This window comes from Chamaea fasciata, unplaced genomic scaffold (genome assembly GCF_029207755.1).
Source record: "Chamaea fasciata isolate MVZ Bird 193981 ecotype frontalis unplaced genomic scaffold, bChaFas1.0.hap1 SCAF_5, whole genome shotgun sequence".
Taxonomy (NCBI): domain Eukaryota; kingdom Metazoa; phylum Chordata; class Aves; order Passeriformes; family Sylviidae; genus Chamaea; species Chamaea fasciata.
The window spans coordinates 61,837,617-61,863,731 of record NW_027094090.1 but is presented as its reverse complement, the minus strand read 5'-3'; the positions used below and the strand labels follow the sequence as shown (position 1 = coordinate 61,863,731).

The 26,115-nt window shown below is 44.3% G+C and overlaps 1 protein-coding gene across 1 annotated transcript in view; it reads right to left on the bottom strand.

Annotated features, from left to right (window-relative positions):
* ABTB3 (ankyrin repeat and BTB domain containing 3) overlaps positions 1-26,115 on the bottom strand; it is a 166,268-nt gene that overhangs the window by 56,404 nt on the left and 83,749 nt on the right. The window contains exons 2-3 of the mRNA XM_066183992.1: positions 14,977-15,126; positions 1,322-1,526 (exon numbers count right to left, since the gene is read on the bottom strand). Of these exons, the coding sequence (XP_066040089.1) occupies positions 1,322-1,526; positions 14,977-15,126 (355 nt within the window). The remainder of the gene's footprint in view (positions 1-1,321; positions 1,527-14,976; positions 15,127-26,115) is intronic.

Here is a 26,115-nt window from a genome sequence, read left to right as displayed (position 1 = left end):
ACAAAACAATTTTTTAAAAAAAGAGAAAATTCTGGATTTTTGTCATTTCCATTCTGGTTTTTTTTTTCATACTTTGGAAAAAACAGAACAAAAAGTGACAAGCATGCTCACAGAGCGACCCAAACTTGAAAAGAAACAAAATGCCATCCAAAGGCAAATGGCAAAATTCCCAGTAACATCATTAATGCCAGAATTTCATCTTGTATGCTCTTCTGCAATTAATAAAAAACTATTTCAATTAAGATATCATAATATATACCATTTACAGCTACACACACAATGAGACCTTCAAATGCTGCTTTTGAGATGCAGACCTCATTCTGCAACAATAGCCAAGCCCCCATAAGTGCAGATCAGAGTTTGGCTCACATGTACACTGCAATACATACCCTGGGATGTAGATGTGGAGCCCAGCCTGACAAACCAGCTTGCATTTGCATCACCACAATACCCATCCTAAAAATTCATATCCAGCGCTTTCCAAGCACCAGCCGCTCTTCTCATATCTCTGTACTGGGGATGCCTGGTTTAGGGCTGGTGAGAGTGTGGCAGGGAAGCAACAGAGTGTGCCCCAGCACACAGCTGGAGGCATGTTTTAAAAGAGGGTTTGCTGGGCTTTTGATGCGAGATGAATTCATTTCCTTGGTCAGCGATCTGTCCCCTGTGCTGGGCACCCTGCCTGCCAGCTTCAAAGGCATCACCTTCTCACCTTACATCAGGCCCTGAGCCAGGACAGGGCCACAGGTGCACCTCCCGGGCCCTGCCCATCCCTGGAGCAAGGACAAGAGCAGCACAGCTGGCACTTGCCACCTCCCTGGCCAGGGCAACCCCAAGGGCACTCCTGTGCTCCGTTACTCAGTGCGGCTGGAGCCCAGCATCTTTAATGACTTCTCCTTTCTACACACTATTCTATTCATTTTCCATTTCCCCAGTCACAGCTGTTGAGCCCTATTAACACGCAGGGGAAAAAAAACCCAACCCTTTAAAACCCAAACCTCGTAGGCCAGAAATAGAAGTTCTCATTTTCTTTTCCAAAACACAGAATAGCTGAGCAACAACGAAAGGAAAAGGAAATCTCTCCCAAGTGCACATCTGGAACCAATTTGCTGTCTGTAGCCACTGGGTGTCACTTTTGATATATATTGGTTCAGCCACGCAGCAGTATGGGGAGAGCAGCAGATTTCAAGGAGGTGATCCTAAACCGAACCAGACTGCTCCGCAGCCTCTCGCGCACAGGCTGTAATTAGCAATTAGCCAGCCAGGCTGATTTATTAACAAAACATCCTCACCACTACACCAAGCACCGTGCAGAGGCTCTTACCTCTCAGTCTGCAGCGTGACTTTCGACGGCTCCACGTTGGGGTTTTCCCACTCCATCTGTGGACAGTGCATGAAGTAGCAAAGGGTGTACAGAGCCTCCGGCTCCCAGTAGAAGGATCCCTGCTTCTGGTGCATCGGTGTCCCGTTCCCGTGCTGCTTGGCATTGAGGGGCTGCAGGTGGTGCATCGCTCGAGACACCAGGTCACCTGGGAAAAAGCAAGAGCCAGGTGAATGCCAGGCTGTTCAGTTGCCTCTCCTGAGTTGCAAGCTGAAAGGCACACTGGGTTGGTCTTCCATTTGACCTCACATACGCAAAGAGCAGAGAGTAGGACAGGATCCTGGGTGTTACTCATCACAAGACTGAACTTTTCCTGGTGGTTTTAGTGGCCTGGTGTGACATACCCAAGCTGCAGACAAGCCCACAAAGGCCTGCAGGGGACGTGTTTCTGTGAAGATGCTGCTGTGGGCAGTGCCAGGCTGGCCCGTCTCAGCACCACCACGAGAGCTGGCATGCTGAGGCCAGGATCACACTTAACTACTCAGCAGCCTTTGGAGGATGGTAAAACCATACAGACCCAAAAAATGACCATGCAGGGTGGCACCAAAAGCTGCATGCTCCTAGTCAGAGGGACAGTGAAATCCAGCCCCTTGGAATGAGGAAGGAGGCAGTCAGATAACACACAAAGCACTGCAGGAGGATGTGAATGGGCACATGGGTGAAGAGAAAAGGGGGGAAATATTGCTAAAAGACAATATAAAAAATGTGCAACCAAAACTAATTTTTTAAGTGCAGGCTAGGCCTGGAAAACTTCTTGTAAGCAGAAAAATAAAACCTATGAAGTAGGCTCACCTGGCCCCCCAGATTTCCAGAGCACTGAAAAGAGGAAGATGCTCATCATCCCCTCCCTGCACCAATATAGTTTGGGGCACTGACTCACAAGGCAGATACAGGAATCCAGCCACAACATGTGGACTGGGATAAGCAAAGCCAGCAAGTGAGATTACCAGGCAAATACATGGGCAAGCAGCAGCACAGTCTCTTAGCACAACACTGATTGTAACTAATTAACTAAAGCATCTCTCTCCTAGGCAGTGAATTTTATATCTATTGACAAGTGACCACTCTATCAAAGGCAGGGAAACAACTGTGGTTTAAACTGCCTTTTTTCACATGTTCAAATCACTCTGAGAGTGCTTTTGGGGGAAATAATGATCTCGAATCAAATCAGTTGGTTTGTTTTAAATGAAAATCTGAGCAAGAGCCCTTTGGGTCATTCTTCAGCTATACAAAAGCAGGTGATGAGAAAAAGAGGGCATAATTTTCCACTGTTAAGAAGAAGTCACGCACTCCCTCTTACTTGCTTTACCCAAGTGACCACTGAGCACTGAAACTTGGAAGGAAAAGTTTAGGTTGTACATCAAGGTAGGAGCATAAAACCAGTTGCAAAGGGATAAATAATGAACTCCTGGGCAAACTTAAAGGACAACCACTCTGACAGTGTGCATGGCTGAACCACAGGTTTTTGCAAAGTCCCACCCCTTTGAAGATAACACATCACCTCTCTCCAGCCTGACTCACACAGAAAATGCTGCTGCTGCAGTGATAATGTGCACCAAGGAGAATAGAAATCCACTTAAAAATCTCAGCCAGTCCTCCAAAAACGTAGCCTTAAAACCACGAAGAGAAGAAAACCACTGGCATGAGGAAACTGCAGAGTCCATGATTTCAGGGTTTTGACACAAATTTTTGCTTCACTTTGCAATATTCTTCTGATTCAAAGGTTTCATTTAAAAATAGCTTGTGTTCTCTCCCTCTGCCAGGAAATTGCCATGATAGAACCAATCTTGCAGTCTTGCATGCTCATAATTTCCAAGAGAAACTATGCATGTAGAAAGTATGCAGGATCAGGTCAGCAGAAGAGACAGATGTGCCTCTGAGATGACTCCCCAGTCCCGCACAGGGCTATTTGCAAGCAACCAGAAGCAGCAGGAAAGTTTGGGACCTCCTTCACTCAGCCCACTCCAGTCACAGCAGATGTGCACTGCCAAGTCTAGCACAGGCCAATTTAACTGCTAGCAGCCTTGTTCCTCCATTTTTCTCCAGAAGGAAAAAAAATTGCATAGAAATGCTGGCTGCAACATCCAGCTTTAACAATAAGAGCAAAGGCAGAGAAAAGGGAGACACACACTAAATTCAGCCTTCTCAGACCCACGCCATTACAGCTCTGAAGAACATGGGTCAAGTTTAGCAAACAGCTAGCCTTATTTCAGTGGATTGAGACAGCAGGCACCAGAGAATGCCTCTGACTTCTGTCATGAATGACGAATAAAAACTAAGATGCAATTTCAGCCCAGATTCTGGCAGCAGCATTACTTCATCCCACTCCTCCCTGAGCGCTGGGGTGGTGTGACCTCAGTGCCACGCCCAGGACCAGAGGAAGCTGCACGGTGAACAAGAAGGGAAAGCAGCAGCAAGAATGATCTGCGTGGGACAGGCAGCTAAGCATCACTGCTGATGCAAGACTGGAGGAACTCAAGCCTTGCTGAAAGGCAAAGCTCCAGCCCATGTCAATATGACCAGGAGTTCATCCTTTTATGCTGTATTTCCTCTACTGCTTCCTAAAAAACCCAAAACAATTCATACCATTAAAGCTGAATTATTGTTTTTTTAATATTTTAGCCTCATTTAATTACATTATACCAAGAACTCATTACTTAGATCTTTCTTTTGCCTTTCCTATGCTTTCTCTGGTCACATTTGAAATAATTTCTATATTAGCAATTATCGTAACATTTCTTTACCAGAAAGTTGACTTTTTTCTTTGGACCAACTCAAAGCCTAAATAATCAATACCTGTAAAACACTGAGCTTCACAGAGAACAGTAAGCAAGCATAAAAAGCCCCATTATATGGGTACCCGACGGACAGAGCTGTGGAGGCAGGACAGGAATCACTGCTCTGTTTGATTCCACAGCCTAACCTCGAACAATCCGATACTTGCCCTAGTGCCCTTTGCCTCCTCCAGCCGCATCCAGTTACAGCAACAACTCTCCAGGGCAGAGACCGTGCCTTAGCATATCTGTTCTCCAGGATCAGTGCCAAGAAGGCACAGGGAAGCTGACAGGCACATGCACACACTGCATGGCAGCACTTAGGCAAACACTGTAAAATGTAGCACAGTGCAACATCTGGTTCTAGGTGTGTGTGTGTGTGTTGTCTTGAATCCCTACCAGGTTTTGCTCCTTCTATTGTTCCTTGCTAATATGCTTTTGCTTCTCCATTTCCTTCCTAAGAATGTATCAAGAGTTGAGACTCTTTGATTCCAAGGCACCCCAAAGCCTATGGATGTGAAATCAGCTTCATGATGGGACTCTGGTCTGCTCTCCAGCAATCAGCCAACTCCAGTCTTATCTGGCAAACCCAAACTACACATGCTCTCCTTGCCAGCTGTAAAAGCTGTGTTATATCTGAACAATGAGGGCAACCTTGAATTTATGGCCACACACGAGAGAGCCGCCTTCACAAGTCTGTGCTATCCCTTCATCAGTGACAGCACCCCTCAGGGCTGCGCTCAGCACAGAAACGCTCCGCAAGGGCAGGTTACCTGCTCACGGCACTGCTGGCTTTTCTGCTTCTTTTTTGGCCCTGAAAATATGTCTCTGCTGTATCAGCTGAACACATCTGAAAGGCCGATAAATTCCTCACTGCATCATCTACCCAAAGAACACATCTAAAATAAAATTCCCAGCAGCTGCACTGACCTTGTAACTCCATGAATGAGGTTCCCGATGGCTGTGGCATCATGACCCTAGGGGCTTGGCAGGGATCCCTACCTTGCCCTCCACTGACCAAATTTTCACTCTGTACCACCACCTGAAGGACAGAGTGGGGAGATGATCTGCCTGACAAGAGAGCTTGCCAATTTTATTTTGTTTTTAAATTAAACTCAATGAAAACTTCCGTAATTTATGCAACATAAGCCAAGTGAGCCAACGCACCAACTGCTTTGCAGGCACAGCCAGGAAGACAAAAACATCACATTGTGCAGGGTAAACACAAGAAAAAAGAAAAAGAACAGCGAAGTGGGGGGACATTTCAGGATATTTTTGTTGCCAAAGCTGGGAAGCTACAACTAGAGGACAGGCTCCCAGAGGGCAGCAAAGGCAGCGGCAAGCCCCAGGGTGACACTGCCTTGCAGCTCTGATTCAGGATGGGGAAGGGCTCCAGGAATGCGGCTCCACACTGGAGCTTGTCAGCCCAGAGGAGAAAGGCTGTGCCTCGCACACCAGCTACCAAAACCCTAGGAAACCACCTCTGCACCGCGGTGTGTGCAGAGCAGCCGCTGCAGCTCCCAACATTTCACTCTTCCCATTACTAAAGCGGGGCTCGTCCATTGCTGCTGCTGTCAGATCAGCACAGTCAGTGAACGCAAGGTCCACATACATTTGATTTAAAGATTGAAAATATTATGTAATGCACATGTTGTGACATGGGCCTGGTTTAAGGCAACACTGAATATTTAAGGAACAGCTTCACTGACTTCAAGCCACAGATATGATGTGACAGACAAAGTAAAGCTGCTCCCATCTGCATAGGAGTGCAACATAACATACAACAACATACAGCATGCAAGTGGACAACTTCAGCCTGAGCCCTCTCTGCAGCGACCAGTACCAGTACAGCTTTTTTTTTTTTTCAACTGTGTCTGGCTTCAGTAAAAGCTATTATCACTGCTTTTACTATTTTAGAGCCTGATGTTTAAAGAATAACACATCTGTTTCCAATTTTGTAGGGGGGGGGGGGGCAGGCAGAGGAAGGCAAAGAAGAAGGAATAGAAAGAAAATGACAGATACCCAATGCCCACGTCTGAGAAGCTTCCTGTGGGATTTTCTGATCTATCATGATAGACCTGATGATGCTATCTATCCTGCCTGCCTAGGAGCAGGCTAACTTTTTTCAGACTGAACGACTGCCAGAGCCAAAACCATTCAGCTGAGTGTATGCCTGCAGAGGCACAGCCCTGAGGTGAATGACATGGACAGATCCTTATGTAGCCGCTCCTTATGACACCCACCTCATGCTTTTATTGTTCCAAAAGCATGTTCTAAAACTACCAGAACAACTTAGCAATGATGTCTTTGCACACGGAAAATGAGACACTCAGTTCTTTGACCCGTGTCTTTTCCTTCAAAACCCAGGGGAGAGAGAGGAGCATCTCTTTCCACCACAGCTGCCTTCCCACCTGGTGCCCTGCTGGGGCACTGCGTGAAGCACCAGGAGACCATGTTTTTAGCACGACAGCATTGTGCAGGCAGCACCCATCAGTTTGATAACGCTGGCCTGGTCATCATTCCAGGTGTCCTTGACTCCTACGTGCATAGTCTGCACTTGGGAATCATGCCCTGCAGTGGGGCATGTTGACAGCAGCAGTGTTACTGCTTTGCTGCACTTCCTGGGTGGATACTTCCTCCTGCAATGAGCAGGCCAGAGCCAGAGGCAGGAGTTGTGTCTGTCTTTCAGAGCCCTTAACAACCTCCTGTGTCCTGTACAGACCATGAAAAGGAGGAGTATGCATCAGGGAGCCGCATTCTAGATGCCAACTTCATGTCATGGTCAGTAGATTTCCCCCTTACACGCACGTGAGCCAGGTGCAAAACTCATTTTCTTGACCTAGATTCATTTCACACTTCAACACAGAAGTCTTGGATCTATGGTTTTGCTCACAACCAGCTCTGGGGAGACTGTATTGAAAACGTGAACTTATATCTGACAATAAACCATGTTCTATTTAAGCAGACTGCTAGCTGGTAGCCACAGCCATTCTGCATCCTTCCCAAAGTGTACCTAAGTCTCTTTCCCTTTCCACCTCCTGCTGCCTTTGGTTTCTGCACCCAGGGACAAATTGGTGCAGTTTGCCCCAGTACACACCTGTCAGCACATCACTGCAGGTGAATACAAGCAGCTGAGCTGCGTCTCCCCTACCGGGTCACCCTCAGCCCGCCGAGCCATCCCTACTCTTGATTCCAGCTCCTCTGTTTCTCCACGTTCCTCTGCCTCCAGTGGTACATCAATCTCCATCTTTTAAAAGTCAGCTGAGGCAAAACTGCTTGAGCAAAACCCATCCTCCAATGATTTATCGTGAGGCTTTCTATTGTTAACTCAACGCTACTCATCTACACCAGGAAAGGAGTGCGCACAGAGATAGGGTGGCTGCACACTAGAAAGTGTGCAGAATGTATTCACAGTGTGTGTGTTCTTAGCACAAAGTATCTTCAAAGATAAGAAAGTTAAGTTGTTCTTGGCACACAGTATTTTCCAGATTTTATTCCAGCTGCCTCAGGCTGTGGGTGTGCTTGGGGTGCCATAACCCCCATCCAATGTGCAACAAATTAATCATTGAGCTCACCTTGCAGAAACCTCCCCAGCTCTGCCATCTCTGCTGTTCCCTATCTGCTACCACAGGCAACCTTTTATTCTCCTAAAGGCCATTCATCTCTTCCATACGAAAGCAAAAGAAGGAACTGTGGTCCCAGATCCAGAACTAAGGACCAGAACGCAAGCAGCCCATTTCCTGGCAGTGGTTTCCCTGTGGCCTCCCACAGATCATTTAATCTTTTTATCTTCACTTACTCCACCATACCAAGAACCTTCTATTTATATTACAGAGTAAATGTTTGCATGTAATTTAGTGTTTGCAAAGCCTTTGAAGACTGATAAATTAGGGATTGGATATATCCCATAAAAAAGCCACAATAATAATTAAACCCTCTCAAGTTCACATACCTATTATAACAACACTTACACGTTTAGACTCCCCAATCCAACGTGGCAAGCGTGATGTTTGTGTCTGATTCCCTTAAGCCACATCAACTTCAAACAAAACAAGCTTTGACTCAGATGAGCTATTCATGTGCTGGCCTAATGCAGAGCCTTCACTCTGCGGAACACCACAGCCTTATGGACCACCATTCCCAGATTTCCTTCGGCCTGACAAAGACCCCTGTCCTCAAACAGAATTTAAGAGTGCCCATGGCTGAGCAGACCAACTAAAAGTGCTCACCCTGACCTGACCAATTGTCTGTGCTCTGCACAGCAGGGACATGGAGGACTGCAAGGAAAGGAAAATGTCATTTGAATCCCGAGTGTGATTGTGATGCAGGGGTTCAGAAGGAACAGGAGTCTGTACCTCAAATGTGGTGCACAGTGGGGAGCTCTGAGTTCTGTGAGAGTTCACACTGGTGTACCAGGGAAGGCTAGTGGCAGTTCCAGCACTCCCCAACCACCACGGCAATGCCTTTTGCCTCTAAGCATCAAACCTGAGTAGGCTGAAACATGGGAGGTAGAAGCCCCGGAGGAACAAAAACACCCTGGGCTTGCCCCCAAGAAAGGCAAAGGTGGCTGAGTCTCACCCATGGAGGCAGCCAGGGAGCCCCCAAAGGAGCACTGAGGACCCAGACAAGAAACAAGACAAGCTGCCTTTGTTACTCAAGACAGAAATCCACCCCCTTGGTCAACAGGGCAGTCAAAGGGAAGATAAAGCCTGAGTAGGGTGTAACCTGGTATTTTCAAATTATTCTCCCTCACACTTCATCTCACCTGATAAATAAATATATTGTTTTATGGCTGATGACAGTGGGTATCTCAGGGGGAAGAGAAGAAAAGCAATATATATTTTTTTTTTTTGCTTTTCGGGCTATTAAGTAACCCAGAACTCTTCCTGTGCACAAATGCAGACGGTGAATGGAGCCTGTGGTCCATCACTCAGAGGAGGCAGCAAGGAGAATGGGGTAGCAGCTAGGAAAGCCTGAAACCAGGCAGCCCTTAACAAAGGCAAGAAAACACCTACCATTTAAGCACTGCATTCATCGGCCTTCTGTCCTCTGCTGGGGGGCAGGGCTTTCTCTGCTGAGGAGCATCTGAACAGCTTCTAACTTTTACACACAGACTGGATGATGTGTGGATATCAGCAAGGAGAAGTTGCAAATTAGACACTCAGAAAGCAGGTGAGTGAGGACCTAGAGACCTTGGGCAATAACCCAGTGGAGGGCCCTTGAAAACTGGGAAAAGCATCACCATATCTGAAGAGGTGATACACAGGATGTCAGTCTATGACCAAACACTATGCTGAAGGGAGCACATCCATCTAAATGGTTTTGGCTAGTACCAAAACCAAAACTAGCAGGTTTTGGCTAGTACCTCTGCTTAGCTCAGCACTGTGCTCCACAAACCAAACTGTTCACAGGGAATAAGCTTGGTCTTACTCTACAGTGCTGCTTAGTCTGAGAAATACATCTGACAAACAGGGCATTTGTTCTGGCAGTAAATTAGCAGAGCACTTACAACCACACTCCTTCAGATGCCACCCTTCCAGCAAGCACCTTTAACCTGGCATTTGCTTCTAAGCCTAGGTTTAACCTCTTATTTAGAGCACACAAATCAATTTGTATGGCTCCTGCAGCACTCCTTCCTGTTGGCTGCAGAGGATTGAGACTAGATGAAAAGGCAAGGGAGGGGATGAGACTTTCATCATCTCAGCTGGGGCTGCGAGGAGAAATGAAAAACAGTATCAGTATGTGCAATCACATTCCTACTTATACTTGAGCAGTAACCCTTCCTTTCATCCGTGAAAGGGTGCCAAGACCCAGTGGGAGGCTTTTATTTTGGAAATATATACATTCAGCAGTGTGGATGCAAAGTGAGGATGATGTGTAATGAAAAGAGGGGATGGAGGGTAGCATTTTTCCAATGGCAAAAAGGAAAACCTTGTTGAGACCCGACTGGTGGGAATACCAGCCTGGACAGGGAGGGAATATCAGCCTGAACATCACATCTGGGGACTGCTCTAAATTAAACACCGTTCAAAAGCAAAAAACCTCTGATATCAACAGTGTTAAATCACATCTTCAGATTATCACAGTTTAAAATGAAAATGATTATTCACTGCGGTTAACACTCAGAGTGATACCAGCACCAGTCACTGCGGTTTGCACAAGTCTGGGTGGCAAACTTCTCACTCAGGAAAGCCGTAGGAGATTGGCCATCTTTGCACCCAAAATAAGCCCCAAACAGATTTTTGCTCTAACCTGAAGACACACACTAAGAGACTCTTTGGATGACATCCTAAGCCATGGTTTATCTCCCTGTGCTGCTGGAGACACACAGCCTTCTGCAGCCCTGCGAACACATATCAGCACAGGGTGGTTGTCCCACGTCAGACACTAACACCTTGACAACCTTTACCCCAAGGCAGTGAGGGATGAGTATTTCTTGATGCCAGGACTGATGCCCAGTGCACCATAAGGCTCTGCTCTGCCTTCTCCCCACTTACTTAGTGTACGCTCAAGAGAAAGAGGGTCCTCCTTCACCCCAAAAAACTGCAACAACCTTCAGTTATGAGCCTCATTCCTTCTGCATTTGGTCTCCAAGCCAGCAGCGGTATTTTTAGGTGGATGATGAATACGTGTCTTGGAGCATTATGCAGTCAAATATAACATAAATGTCTGTGCACTGCAAACATGCATATAAAGAAGTTAGGAAAAATATTCAAAGGTCAAAATACAGTATCATGGGATCTCTCCACAGCAAAAGCTCTCCCTAATGTTCCTGTCTTTTTCTATTCAGTCTACTTATTTTTTTCCCATCTGAAAGGGGAAAAAGTGAAAGAGAAGAACTAGAAATCTAGGAGAATCCCAAAAACTTTCTGAAAAAACCCAAACAGATCTATTTCCTTTCTTCTCTAAGTCTGGTCTAGTAATACAGGAAACTTCAAGGAAAAAAAACTGGGGGGGAGAAAAAAAAAAAACACCAACCCAACGGAAAAAAAAATCCTGTGAAATATTTTCCCTAAGACTCAATAGTGAAATACTGTCAGGCTACTCTTTAAATCCTATTATTTCTGCTGTGCTTCAGTTCTTCCCAATGTTCTCTATATAATAAGCATTTCAAATGAAATTACATTATTTTAAAACACACTGTAGTAGGCAATTACAACTGCTGCATACTAAATGCCAATATAACATAGACCAGATTTATTGTTGTTCCTTAACTTTCTGCCATGTTCATTATATTTTAATGAATAAGGTTTCACATTAATTTTTTAAGCCTTTGCCTTGGAATCATGCATTGCTGCTGTAATTGTGGTGCAGAATTAGGTGTCTATTTACATGCTCCTCCTAAGTCACAGAGACAAAACTTCCCTTTTTTTTTTTTTTTTTTCTCTCCTAAGTCAGCAACATCACCTCTTCTTCCTATTTTCTGGAGAACACCTGATGGCCAGTGACACTGCTTCACCTGGTCATTGCCAGCCAGGACGTGTCCCAGCGAGGACCAGTGCCTGCTGAGCCTGGAGATGAGAGCAGAAGCACCAGGCAAGCAGGATTTGGCAGGACCAGAGCAGCATCCATGAGTCCAGTTGCACCAGTCTGACTAGGAGCACTCCTCAATGGCAGCATCACCAGATGGTGCTGCCCTCCCTCTCTGGTCATATCTGCCATCCCACCTTTCCCCAGTTTTTTCCTACCTTCTGTCACACCCAAGAAGACCCAGCTTACCCAAATGGCCTTTTCTAATACACTGACAATACATGAAAAAAAGAAAGGGTGCAGACACATGAGGGCCATCATGGGTAGGGCAAGGTAAAGGTACCAGATGATACAAGGCTTGCCACCCTGCGAATCTCTTCTTCCCCTAGGACAGACTGTAAAGAAATTAAGATGATGTGCGCTGAAATACAGGTGCTGGGCAGAACACAGGTCCCATTTGCAAGCTGTTGTCTTCCATGGGGCAGATTCAATTCCCTGGTCTCAAAGCCTCCAGCAGCTCAGCAGCTGGTCACGCTGCTCCACGCAAGGATGCTGGGTAGAACTGAGAGCAGGGGAAGCCTTTCCTCTGCACGCAGACACTTGTTAATTCCCGTTATTCTGTGTACTTACAATACTTTAATTATTCATGTCAATAAACTATAGGAAATTTCATTCAATTAGAATTGCTTTTTAAAATATCTTTTTTTCCTGAGATAAAATTAAATTGCTTTATTGCAAGATCAGTCTTTGCCCTTGTTTTTGTGCTCTTTTGAACAGAATGAAGTAGCTCTGCCTTAAATGTGCGACAATCTTTCCTTTACTTATTGCAGCCTTCAGCTTTCTGTCTGCCCATCATAAAACAGACATCCCACTGAAATGAGAGAGGACACCAATAAAGAAATTAAATCCTGGCTCCTGGGATACTGCAAGCTGATGGGACAATGCAGACACATGCCTGGGGACTGCTCACTCTGCTGGTCCACAAGCCGAGCTTCTGCCCCTGTCATCCACTTCTGGTTGCCATCTCCTTCTCCTTGTGATCCTCTTCTCAAGTGCTATCCTCTGAATTCCCTCCTCTCCAGAGAGTCTCCCACATCTCTTTTATTCACCCCCACAAAAGCAGGCTCTTTTCCCTACTCAATCCTTCCCTCATATCTCATTTTCTCCATGGCAGTGCTTGCCATATCCTCTTTCTTCTCCACAGTGTCCATCCCCCTCACGCCACCAGGGCAACAGTAAATCCTCCTTTGCCTTCTGCCTTCATGCCTTTATGATCCCCAGGTGTTCCCCCCACCCTCTCCCCACTGCTCTGCATTTCAGCCCCACGCTGTGGTTCCCCACCCACCCTCCATGGCAGAGGTTCAGCTGTGACCTCCAGCTCACAGCCACTGCTTATGCCAGAGACAGACACACAAGCACTGAACAAAGAGCAAACCTACTTGTATCTCCTCACTGCTCCATTTTCCTCCCACTTCATTACTTTTCCTCCAAACTCAGAGGGTTTTCCCCACCAACATGCTGCAACTCCTTCCACATTTCACAGCTCGGTTTTGAACTCTGCACCGGCACTGCTCCACAGCACAGACTTCTACCCAACTGAGCATATCAAGCCTTGCAAGCTTTGCCAGTTACTGCTCCTCCCACTGCTGCTTTCCTGACATGCATCTGCTTGCAGTGGCCAGGGAGGATCCCCCAAGTTGGCCACAGGGCTTTTTGGAGGGCTATCAACCTGCTGGATGTGCCAGCCTCTCCGACAGCTGCATCCAACTCCCACTGACGTGCTCCGTCCTTCCAACTGGCCACCCTGAAGAGTGTTTTGCCTGTACAGACGTACAGAAAGCAAACCCTACCAACCAAGCGTGTGAATCTAAGACAGGACACTCAGAGGTGATAGAATTCAAACTGCAAAATGGGATGGGGTGCTCCATCTAAGAAGTCTGGCTTGTTGGGTTGAGTACAAAGGTCCAAAAAAAAATCCAGAATAAAAACCCCACCCACCCTGAAATACCCACAAGTTACTTATTTATTAAACTCCAACCATATGAAGTGTAAGAAAGAGAGCTGTATCATGCATAATTTAGTTGGGACACAGACATTACTGTTGTGTGTTTCATACACGTGAAATAAATGAGCATAAATTACTTCATTTGAATAACACTGAACACCTGATTCCAGAGATGGAGCAACACTTCACACTAAGGCTCTTGGCTTGTTGGCACTGCACCAGAGCAAATTAAAATTAGCAAGCTGAAAACAGAAATTTATCTTGTGCCTTCTAGACAAACACCCTTGGTGCACTCACATAGCTCACAAACAGGAGGAGACTGAACCATGATGACAGAATGGAGCTACAGAGGAGACTCCCATTGCTACAGGAAGTGCCAAAAAATGAACAAGAGTTCTTTATGATGTTGGTAACACACAATTCATTAATAACAATAGCAGTAGGTTAGGTAGTCTATATCTTAATGGATTTGAGTATTTTTAATTTCTCCCCGAAATTTTGTAACAGACTTCAGGAAAAGAATAATTGACAGTATTTCTCACAAACCTCAGAAAAAACCCCAGGTTTTTTGTCTGAATGATTCTGTTTTCCCACACATAGCTACACCACAAACATGTGATTGGAATGCTTCTCTTTTAAGAGAAGTTTAAATAAAGCACTTTTGATAACTTTATCTCCATGTCACATGAGGATGCATATGGCCTTTGCCTCCTACCATATATCAGTGCCAAAAGCCAACGTTTCAGATTTTGACAACTACACAGATCACCATGTTTCTCAAAAAGTGCTTCGATTAATAGCCATAGCAAACAATTTATCTTTCAGGAATTAACACCTCTGGTGCAGGTTTGAGTTGTAGGGCTGGAGAAGGAAAGGCAGGTAAAGGATCTTCTTTAACAGAGGACGAAGCAGCTCTGCCTTAAATATGCAACAATATTCCCTTTACTGATTGCAGCCTTCAGCTTTCTGCCCACTCATCATAAAAGAGACATCCCATTGAAATAAGACACGACACCACTACAACAGACACTTGCAAATGTGGCCAGGCTGAGAGGTGCTCTCAAATACAACAAGGGGAAGATGGAAGAAAGCATCTTTCGCCTTTAAAACTGAGAGCAATGTACACAAACAAGCAATAGACATTGCTATGAGTCTGCACAACACTTCTTTCCTCCTACAGCTCCAGCTTCTGAACTACCAATGGATCATGAACACAGCTAGATCTACCCAACGTCTCCTTCAACATTACACAGCCCCCTCATCTCTCCTCAGCAGAACCAGGCAATGCACTTAGCTTTGCTTTACTTCAAGGAGAGAAATCCAAACATTCTCAACGGCCTGGTACTTACTGAGTTCGGAGATGCTCCCCACGCGTGTGGCAAGCAGAGACTGCTCGATGGTCCTTAGCTCTGACTGGCTGAACATCTGCACCTCCCCGGGCTTGTTTGACCTTTGCTGGTCCTTGTGAAGGTTCAAACTGTCCGGCAGGCAGAGAACACCTACAGTAGATAAAAAGAAAGGAGAATTCCAGTGTAATTTCAGCGAGTATGGTAACTTTGCTGCCACCACCACATCGTTTTGGGGACATTCCAAGACACGGCCTGCGTGTGCAGAGCTCGAAGCAAACAACGTGTAACGCAATGTCATAGATGACTCATGCAGAAGTGGCCCTTGTTAGCCCTTCTGAGTATCTTCAAGCTGATTACAATGTCACCTCGGGATAATTCTTACAGGAAAACCTAGGAGGATTGCTCAAGGAGGATTTCAAAGAAGCCTCCAAGAAACTACTCCAAACCGATAAAAAATTATTAGAAAATGGTATCTCACAATTCCTCAAGATTGGTATTAAAATTATATATGAGACAGCCAACACATTTACAGGTTTTTCCTGCAAGGGGATTTCACCATCAATTGCCAAAATAAGGGACAGCATCAAGATGCTAATTGAATTTCTTTTGTAAATACAGATCCGAGCAATTGAACTGCTTGGGCTCCAAAAGCCCATTATGCAGAAGCCCTTAGAGCAGTGAATTTTTAAGGTGCAGGGCGAAAGTAAAGCTACTGACATAAAATGATTTACATACACATTCATTCAGGCACAAAAGTCACTTTCTGCCATGACATGTAAACCCTCAGGAACAGATGGAGGGCATCTATTTATTCAACAAAATCATTGTCATGCTAAAAACGAGAACATATTTACAAGAGCAAACATTGCATTACCAGCCTTGGGCAACAGCTGCATTGGTCCAGCTTGAAGAAGAAGCTCTCCTCCCTTCCCAGGCTCGCTGTACTGTCAGCTATGGCTATGCTTTTCACAGCATCACCTTCCCAATCCCACTGGGACATACACAGGTGGAGAGGCACTGGAGGCAGTGGAATTGTACCTCTTTATGATGACTACATAACCTCTTATCTCCAAACATTACCTTTGAAAACAAGCCAGAGTAGGAAATGTATTTTTTCCATTAGTTTTTACTACTCCTTCTTTAAATACAGAGTGTAGGTTCTGCCCTTACAGACCAAGCAGACTGCAAAATCCATTAAGGAATAGGTATATACTTCATGTCCTTCTTCAAGGGAAGAACTTAGTTTCTTAGTTGTTTCATTTCCCAGCTCAGTAAATATATGACATTTAGCGCTACCAACCAATATTTCTGTCAGTAGGTTGACAGAACTGTCAACTGCTTTGGAGCACTGCAACACCAGGAAATGCACCTGAAAGGAGATGCTTCTCAGACATCTTGTTAGCTTCACCAAACTGATTTGGATTCCCCTCCTCACATCCATCTCCTCCCTGCAACCAATTGAGTCTGCGAGTAATATTTGTAGCACAGACCTAAAAACATCCATCCTGGGAGGAAGGAGGTGACACAGGTTCAAATGAGCCCATTCCAAAGAAAAAAGCAGGGGTATACACTGGGAAAACCAAAGGTCTTGTCCACCACGGCCATGAGACAGCCACCTAAACTAGGATCATCCTCTGCACGCAGCAGTGGCACCAGAAAAAAATCCCCAATAGCCAGTTGGAATCCTGGAGATGAAGGAGCAGGAACAGATGTAATTCCCAGCCCCTGGCCCTGGTCCCAGGCTTCTAACAACCCCATGAATGTGTAGAAGGTCATGAGAGAGTAACACAACTCATAAGAAAGTGCCCTGGAGAGAAAGAGCAGGACACCTGACTCGGCACTGAGGAGGGAAGAATTCAAAGCCAAGAGGTAAGGAATGAAAAGTGACAACAGCTTATCAAACAAGCCCTTCAGATTTTCCTGCCATCACTCAGTGGGCTGACTCTCATAAACACTTGGTGCACTGATCAACATTTATATTCTGTGGATGTACAGAGCTCAGAAAGTACAACACCTGCATTTAAAATGCAGGTTTGCCTGCATATATTAGTAAGCATTCTCTCTTTCTTTTTTTTTTTAGATTCTGCTTTATTATTTTAATCAATAGAAATTAAGATAAAATTGGAAGAGTCTTCCCTGCAGAAAACAGATGTAAAAATGATACAATATTCTAAGAGATTTCTAAAAACAAGAAATAGAGAACAAGCAGCCTTATGGCATCTTTAAAAAATGAATTGGATAATTTTTCTACAAAAACACACCTTAAGTGCAGAGAAAAAAAATACTGTTTTAAGATAACTTTACAAATAAAATTCAAATGGTTTAAAATGATAATTGTGTACAGAAGATATTTCTCCAAGTGATTTATGCAGTGGGATATAAAAATTTTATTCTCTACTTTGCCTATGACTCTGTTCCCATAGACAGGCCTTTTCCTCACTAACAGCCCTGATGATTAATTGCTCTCGTCTGTAGTGAGGGGAGCATATTCTTAGGCTCTGGGAGAAAAAAGCACCAACAAAATGCAAAATGAGCCATTGTTAGAAAACTTAACAAATTATAGGATGTGTCATGCCAAAGGGTTACACTTGGGTTGGAGATTGGCAGAGACACACAATAGCCAAACATCTGATTCTTATATCAGCTTTGGAACTATAATCGACCACAGCGAATGACCAGTGGAGTGATGGAAGATTTGTTTGTAACTCATAATTTTGCTGGATCAAATCTGGTTTTCACAAGCACGGAGAAAAATAATTTTATGGCTTGGGCATGCAACTCAGCCAATCTTCTAGCTTCAACTGTTTCCTCCAAAAATATAGAAGAGACTAAAATGCTTTTTAGAAGAAAAACCCACTCTCTTTTTATCAGTGTCTGATGTAAAGCTCAAATTTTCTGATGGAAGGCTACAGCAGGGAAGAAGAGAGCACACCAAAATGAAGGGGAGGGGGAAAAGATAAACAGTTTCTGATTATAAATATCTTTTCTATAGATAAAAACATCTAAAAAGCCACCATCATCTTTCACAGGTTTGGCTACTGTTCAACATCCTTATTTTAATTCTCTGCCAACTGGTATTATCCACTTCCTTTTTCAGCCTTATTGTGTTGCACTTGAGAAACAGGTGAGGACAAGTTTCCAAAGGCCTGAAAACCAGAAGTTTTTCCCTGTTCCTTTTCTGGCTGTCACCGCCAATTCTATCTGTCATTCCCCACTGAAGATTTCTGCACAGTATCTTCAGAAATGAACAGTGGTACCTGTCTTTTCTCTCAGCTGGCACTATTCAACGTCCTTCCTTTCTGCATGGTTACTCAACCCTGTGTGCTTCTTCGCCCATTATTTTATCCCTCTTCCTCCCTGCAATTCACTGGAGTGGAAATTAAGCAGTCAGCTGTTGCCCAGCGATTCCCGGGCCAGACTCTGTCAGTGCATCCCTGTCTGCTCTGTGCAGCAGCCACACACCAACTGCTGTGAAGTGCTGGAGCAAGGCAGGACAACCAAAGCACTCCAGTGTATTTGGATTTTGTCACCTCTTTTGGTGCTTCCCTTTGTCTCTGTACTCTCCTTAGGGCATGGATCTGCCTAGCACCTGACTGCATGGACACATCCAGAATGGGCCATACCCAACATTGCTGAATTCATTTTGCCCTTGGCCTCAGAGTACCCTGCTATCTACAGGTAAAAGACTGAGGAGAAATACATACATTTTAAAATTAGCAGGATTAAAAAAAAAAAAAAAAATCACAGTGATAACCTCTTAATGCTCCACCCATGAAATCTCTAAAGAAAAAGCAACATCATAGGAAAAATCTGAGGCACAATTAATACATTTCACGTTTTCCTGCCTTCTGGGCTCACCTAAAGAACAAGCTGGAGTCCAATCCCTAAGGACTTAAAAATCCCAAACCGAAGTGTTGCACAAAAGGACGAAGTGAAGGTGCCCAAGCTTATAAAAGGAGCGGTTATTTTAAACCGTCATGCAAACTCATCCAGAGACTGGGGTACCTGGTAATTCTTTCAGCCTCCTCCTGCACATTCCCACCTCTTGGGGCTTAGCTGATACACCACCCTGCACTGCAAAGCAGATTTTGACACAAAAATAGGCGCTTTCCTGCACACTTCTTTCAGAGCTTGCCACAGAGCTGACCAATGTTGTCCTTGCAGCACAAGACGCGTGAGTGCATCACACAAATATCCCAAACTCAGTGTCCAGAAGCAGTCCCAGCAGAGCTCCTCAGTGCCTCCCCAGCAAAACAGCCTGAAGGACCTGAGAGTCAGGAGCAGCTCCAACACAAGACACAGCAGGCATCGTGTGACTTCTTACAGCTTTTCAGGAGAAATGCAGGGTTTGTAGACCAAATTTCACCTAAATACAGAAGAGTCATTTAAAACAGTATTTTTTGAAACCAAAGCTTTCTCCACTGCTTCTAAATTTAGACAGACACCTGCACTTATATACCAGCTCTTGCCCAAACACCTAATTCCTGAAGTGGTGGCACCTACGGTGCCCATACTCATACCTCACGCCCATGCCTCAACAATTGCTGAATTTATACATACATATATATCTGTATGTAAAGTGACAGTGCAAGGAATGTGCACTGCCTATATTATGGGTCTGAAATATCTATTGTCATTCACATTTCAAATTCTTCGCCTGCTCCCTCTCCTTTAGTAGCCAAATATCATGCTCCAAACAAAACAAATTTCCAAAGTCATTAAATTAATAAAAATGCTCACTGAACAATGTGATTCAAACTGGCCCATGGCTGAGGAATCCAGAAGAAACCTAATACAAATGTGTTTGCTTTCACTAAAAATATAAGTGCTGTAAACACCATAAAATACTTTTTTCATATTTTACCATTCACTCCTTTGGAAAGATTGCCAGACTTCTTTAGACCAATTTAGAGTCTGAATAGAAGCATGAATACTTTCTTGTATCTCTTTAAGGGCTCCTACTTTCAAGACAAAGTAATTCACATAATCTTTGACCTCCCTCTTTATTACATCTTAAGCAAACGTTTATATATCTGGAAAAGCGTTTATACTCCCACTGCAAGGAATAGCTGGATCCCACTAAGAGACTATAGAATTTAAGTGTGCAGGATAGATATAAGGCAAATTGCTATACAAAATGAGCCTGAAAATGGTAGTTAACCCTGAGCTGTCCCCAGTACGTGGTGTTGCATATTACATTGCTCAAGTAAATGCCAACCTTATCCAGGAGGACTACCTTCAGGAGTAGGAAATCCCCTCAGTCATCACAATTTGTAAATTTTATTACATGGGAACACAGGACTAGAAAGTCTTTGAGTCCAGTCTCCTGCTCTCATAAATAATCATGTGAAGTTCAAGAGCTCACAAAACATCAAATGAAAAAAGAACAAAAACCCTTTTCTTCCACAAGCTTACGTACAAAAATAGTTTCCAGCACCAGGAAGCATTCTTGAGACCTACAAATATGAACATCCATGGGAAAAAAAATAAAAGGGTCAAAGGTATTGCCAGCTGCCTTTGGAACAGCAAAATACTAGACTAGGTGCAAACCCCTCACGGTTGGTATTTCAACATTCAGAAAAACTCTCCTGACCCCACATTCTGCAGTTGTGGCAACCATGAGTACACGAGAAGGATCCCATCCAGATGCTCAGCAGATTTTGAGGGATGATATGGGAACAGCAGCACCCTGAGCTCAGCACCCGGGCACCTGGTGAATGTAAAGTGACACAAACTGCTACAGCCAAAGCTCACACCTGGAAAGAAACCCTACGGTCTCCATTGTTTTAAACCACCTGCGCCATCATTCCCAGGCTCAGCCTGTCCACCTTAATGGGCAAGGCAGATGGAAAACATTCTCCTTACAGAAATGAGACCACGGGGAAAACTTTAAAGTTAATCATATCAGCCACTGCTTTCAGGAACAGACGACCTGGAAACCATTCAAGGCAAGAAGAGCAAAGTGTCTTCTTTCCACACATTCCAACCCGGTTAAATAACAAGGAGTGGCTTTGCATGGAGAAAATGCAAAGCCCTTGGGACAGCTAGGTGGTGAGATCAAGTTTCTAGAACTGGAGTCTTACAGTAGGCAGAGCAGCCCAAACCAGGAAGGGTGGAGCAGGCACAGGAATCAGGAGACTAAAAGGACACTGCCTTTGTGTGTCTAACACCCAGTACCCAAAGACATGAAAAAGCATTCCAAAGGTCTATGTTTCACCTCAAGACACTAGCGTTATGCAGGTAAGGTAATATTCATGTCTAATTCATAGAGAAAGTGAAAGTAAAGCACAGGAGAGTTTAGTAACTGATTCAAGGTGAAAAAAAGAGTGTCAGAGAAAACCAGAAAAAGACCATAAGGCCTCTAGTCAGGCATTTTAACCACAGGAGATCGCCCATTCTCTCCTGGAAAAACCAGGAGAAGAGCAAATGAATAATACTTAAAAATTACAGAACTGCAAGCCTAACTGAATCATCCAAAGCAGAGAGCACCTCTGTGAGATACCAGAGCAGATGCGACAGGAAGACAAGATACTAGCATTATATTACAAAATGCGACTGTGACATCTTTTCTTGTAATAAAGTTTCTTAGCACAGCACATTCGACTTAACTGGGATGTCCTCCCTATTAGGATCCCCCTAAAGGCAATAGTTTTCGCCTAATGATAATGAGTGGCAATCACTGCTGCTTAAAATGGCATACAAGTAACAACAATTCAACTAAATTAGGATCCATTCTGCTAGCACCAAGCAGTTAAGTGGTGCACAACCAAGTGGAACGCAGGATGGATTTGATTGTTCAGGCTATATATTACAAAACCAAGAAGAATCAGGAAATTAAATCCCCTTAAACATAGAAACTGAGCTCCCAAATCACCAACTACAGGTTTACATTTATTTTTATTAGGATATAGAGAAAAGAAAACCTTAAGTCTTGCCAAAATGAACTGCTAAACTTCAAAATCCTCAAAACCACCACAGAAACAACTACAAAAGCAGTGAACACGGAGCAAGCCAGTCCACGAGAGAAGAAACGGAGATCCATCTCCTCATGCTTATGCCCAAAGTCTTGCCCCAGTCTCCTAAAGTGATCTTTGTGGTATGCTGAAGATGCTGTTTTCCAGCACGCATCCATGGGCTGGACAGCCAACGCGTGGGATGACAGCACAGTGAGGGGTAGCTGACGCCACAGTGCACTGATGTGCACCCTGTGCCTTCACCTCCCTGTGATTTTCACTACTTCTGGCTCCCTGTTGGCCACAAAGGAGCATTTTATCAACTTTGCAACAGAAAAATTGCACGACAGCACACTCTGCTCAGTCATGCTGTTCCACTGTCACTGTGACCACAGAAGTTTCAGGGAGAGTTGTGATTTTTTTGGCAGGGAGATGTTAGAGCTGACATAGAGCATTAATTTCATGTTGAACACCCATCAGCTTGAGATTACCCTGATCTAAGCTATGCTGCCCTAGAACTCGCGATGTATGGGAAAAAGGTTTTGTCTTACTCTTTGATAGGAGGCATTCACTACAAAAAAAAAAAAAAAAAAAAAAAAAAAAAAAAAAAAAAAAGAGGGAAAAACAATTAAAAATGCCAGTACCATCTTCCTTCTTCGCTACATGCAAATAAATATAACACATGCAGCCTTCAGTGTGGCAACCCGGTAAGAAGCTGAGAGGTCATTGGGAATCTGATGGAAGGAAAGATCACAATGAATGTGTTGGCAGTTCCAGCAAGTGAGGAAGTTCAGAGAAATGCAGATTTGATGGCAGTCAAACCATGAGAGTGCCTCTTGCAGCAAGACCTAAGACACATACCCAAGGAGGAAAGGATGCACACTGGTAGAAATGTGACTCTAGGCATGCACATAAGTACTAACCCATGCAAAAATGGGTTTGGCTAAAAACAAGCACAAGTTCCTCTTAGACTATGAGTTCAAAGAAGGTCTAAGCCTTTGAGTCACCAAAAATGACTAAGAATGCATTAATGGGTTTTATTTTACAGAAAAAGACCTGTCAGCTGATAAGAGCAGAATGAGAGAGGATTCAATGATTCATAACTTATAATATGCTTTCCCAGAGCCTGTAATTTCCTTCATTCATTACCTGGCCCCCTGAAATGCCCAGCCCAGACTGAAGCCTTCCCCTACAGAACTGTGATGTGGGCACAGCCCGAGAGCCCCACAGTGCTGATACAGCACCTCTCCTGACCCAGCCCTGTCTCCTCCACTGCTGGACACACAAGGCACCAGAAGCTCTTTGGGCACTACCATGTATGAGCAGTGGGCTTCTTGTAACAATGCTGGTTGGGGCTTCTTAAGAAGAGAGACTGGGTATCAAACTGCAAATGAGTAACCCCACACAAGTACATAATCTTCTGGTTTTGCATAATCTACAGTCCAAACAGGCTCGTGTTCCAGGTCCTGCAGCTATAGTAAAACAGCACAAAATGCCTGGTCCAAAAGAGCCTATTTTCTGTTGCTTTCTCTGTGTGCCACCATCCTTCTGGCACAGGCACCACGTGTCAGATGCCTTCAAGGGTCAGGCACATCATTTCAAAAACACCCACGTGCTTCCATTTCTGAGCAGTTGCACTAATACTCTACAACACACTTGGCAAGAATACTCTGAAAATCCTAGAAAACACCTCCTCCATTTGCTTCAATATTTGCAAAGATTAGCATGCTTTTTACAAAATAAGGAGCTGATCGCCAAAAATCCCTCCTTTCACTTTGGAACACCATCAGCTTATACAAAACTCTTCAAATAATACACAGCAGACCAGACACACAGCGCTGAGACTGAGCACGGGGTTTTCCCGTTGTAGGTACCAACTGCACCCTTCCCATTTCCCAGGTGGAAGCAGCTGGAAATGGGATTGAGGGGAGTGTGACAAAGCACCTGTGGTCTATGGAGCAACCACTTGCATTTGGGAGTCAGTTACGTATGCAAAAGCTGCTGCAAACCCAATAGGTAAAACAGGAGTAAGGATGGTTTGCAATTCAAACCGGTGAAAACACCTGACCATACAAAGGTGAGGGAAATGGTTGATGGGAGAATGACACCACCTCCTGCAGAGCTGGGTGCTCGCTCTTTGCTTTTTAAGTCACCTTCCACAAATGCCAAAACCTTGGACTCTGGCCCAGGCAACGCTACTGTAATATCACAAAGCTGCTAAAATCATCACCATCCTTCAATTCAAACAACTAAAGCATCAGCCCTAAAGGTTTCTGGGAAGGCACTAGGTATGTGTTTTAATGAAATAAATATAAAATTAATAGAATTAGTGATGCCTGCAATTAGTAAGGCATCAAACCCCAAAACACATGACATACAGTGGCTGCAAGGAAACCCCTGAGCTTATGAATACATGTGAACAAAACTGCACTGCTGCTGCATGCCCCAGCAAGAAAACGTAGGCAGCTCTGACAGAACTCTTACTGACTTAGGATCAGGATGTTAGTCCCCCAAGGAATAAGTTTTGGGCAAACTGGAGTGTGTGAAACCCACAGAAAATAAGTAATTAGGATTTCCTTTCAAATGCTTGCACAGATGACTATCAGATTAGCCACTCCACCCTCACCATGAAAGTCCATGCTTCATGAAAGTGAAGAATGATAAGATGATTTAGAAACACAAGCTGCTATTTACCGGCTTTAGGGCAGTATCCCATCGCTCCAAGAATTAACTATACTCTTTCCCACCTTGCTAAGGATGCACTAAGCAAACAGATTATCACAGCAGGATAAAAATCACCTACCCACAAAGTTTACGGTACAGGGTTACAGCAATCTCCTGAACTGCCTACAAACCCTCAGAAGGACGTGCCCCACAGTCTCTGTGCGGTTGGGTACATCACCTGGGGTATCCCTAGCAGGTGAGGCGTCCCCACCTGTAAGCACCTGAGCTCAGGGACTGATAGCCATGACCTGCATGGGAACAAGGTACCCATCCTCCCTCAGGAAAGGGGAAACCTTCCGCATGCGCTTCGATGGGGTTTTGCCATGTATTTAAAGCCAAACACTCACCTAAAACTTTCACTGACTGGAAACCCTGGATGCCAGCCAGATGACAGTCTTTTCTAAAAGTAACCTTTATATTCTTCCAAAATTCCACTTGGCTTACTAAATAGAAATTGCCTGCTAATAGCACGTATTTTACCATTCAAACCTTTGATATATAGACACCCACAACAATAAATCAGTTCTGACCAGTAAAGGTTAACCTATATACATATATATATGGCAAAATCATTACAGACAATGAAAAAAATTTACAAGAAGAGAGGTTAGACTATGCTGCTAGCACACATTTATGACTGCTTGCCTTACAGATTGCCTGGCTGAACCCATTTCAAATAATTCAGGTTTTAGAGAGCTGATCGACACACTCTTCCCTACCCAGCTATAATACAAATTGTGTTCATGTGCATGTGCTCATTACATGGCTACCAGTTTATTTGAAAAAGACTTAAGTTTATTTTACAGACATCTAATAGTTCTTTTTAATCCATGCAGACTATGCATTCATACCTTCTGGATTTACATAAAGATACACAGTTTTATTCCTAAAATATTTAATATATTTTTTTTAAATTATGCCCTCTACTACTTTTCCCAGAGAGAAACGGCTGTACATTTATTCTCAGAGTGGTTAAAGGTCAAATGCACTTTTCATTTATGCATAATCTGAAGATTCGAACCTTTGCATTATTAATCTTCTCCTCTGCTTCACCTAGGAACCCACAGATCAACACAGACCAACAAACACCAAAAACCCTGTAGTACAGGAATATGACCATTTCTATTTCAGCCTTCTCCAGAGCACTGAACAGAGAGTAGTTAATGAATAAACACGCTCACTATTTTATCTTAGCGGTTCAGTGTGGTTTCCAGCACGACTTTCACGTGACCACATCTTATCCATCCTCTGCTTTGAATAAATGCCATTCCCTGTGGGCTCCCATCTTCCCACTGGTGCCCTTGCAGGGACTGAGACAAATCCTCAGCAGTGCCTTGGCTGCCCTGTGGAGCTGCTTCACCTCAAAGCACAGCTCCACCAAATACTAAAGCATCAAAACCAGGCTGAGGAGCAAACCACAGAGCAGTTCTGCCCCCACAGCCTTGGTTTTAGAGGCAGCTGA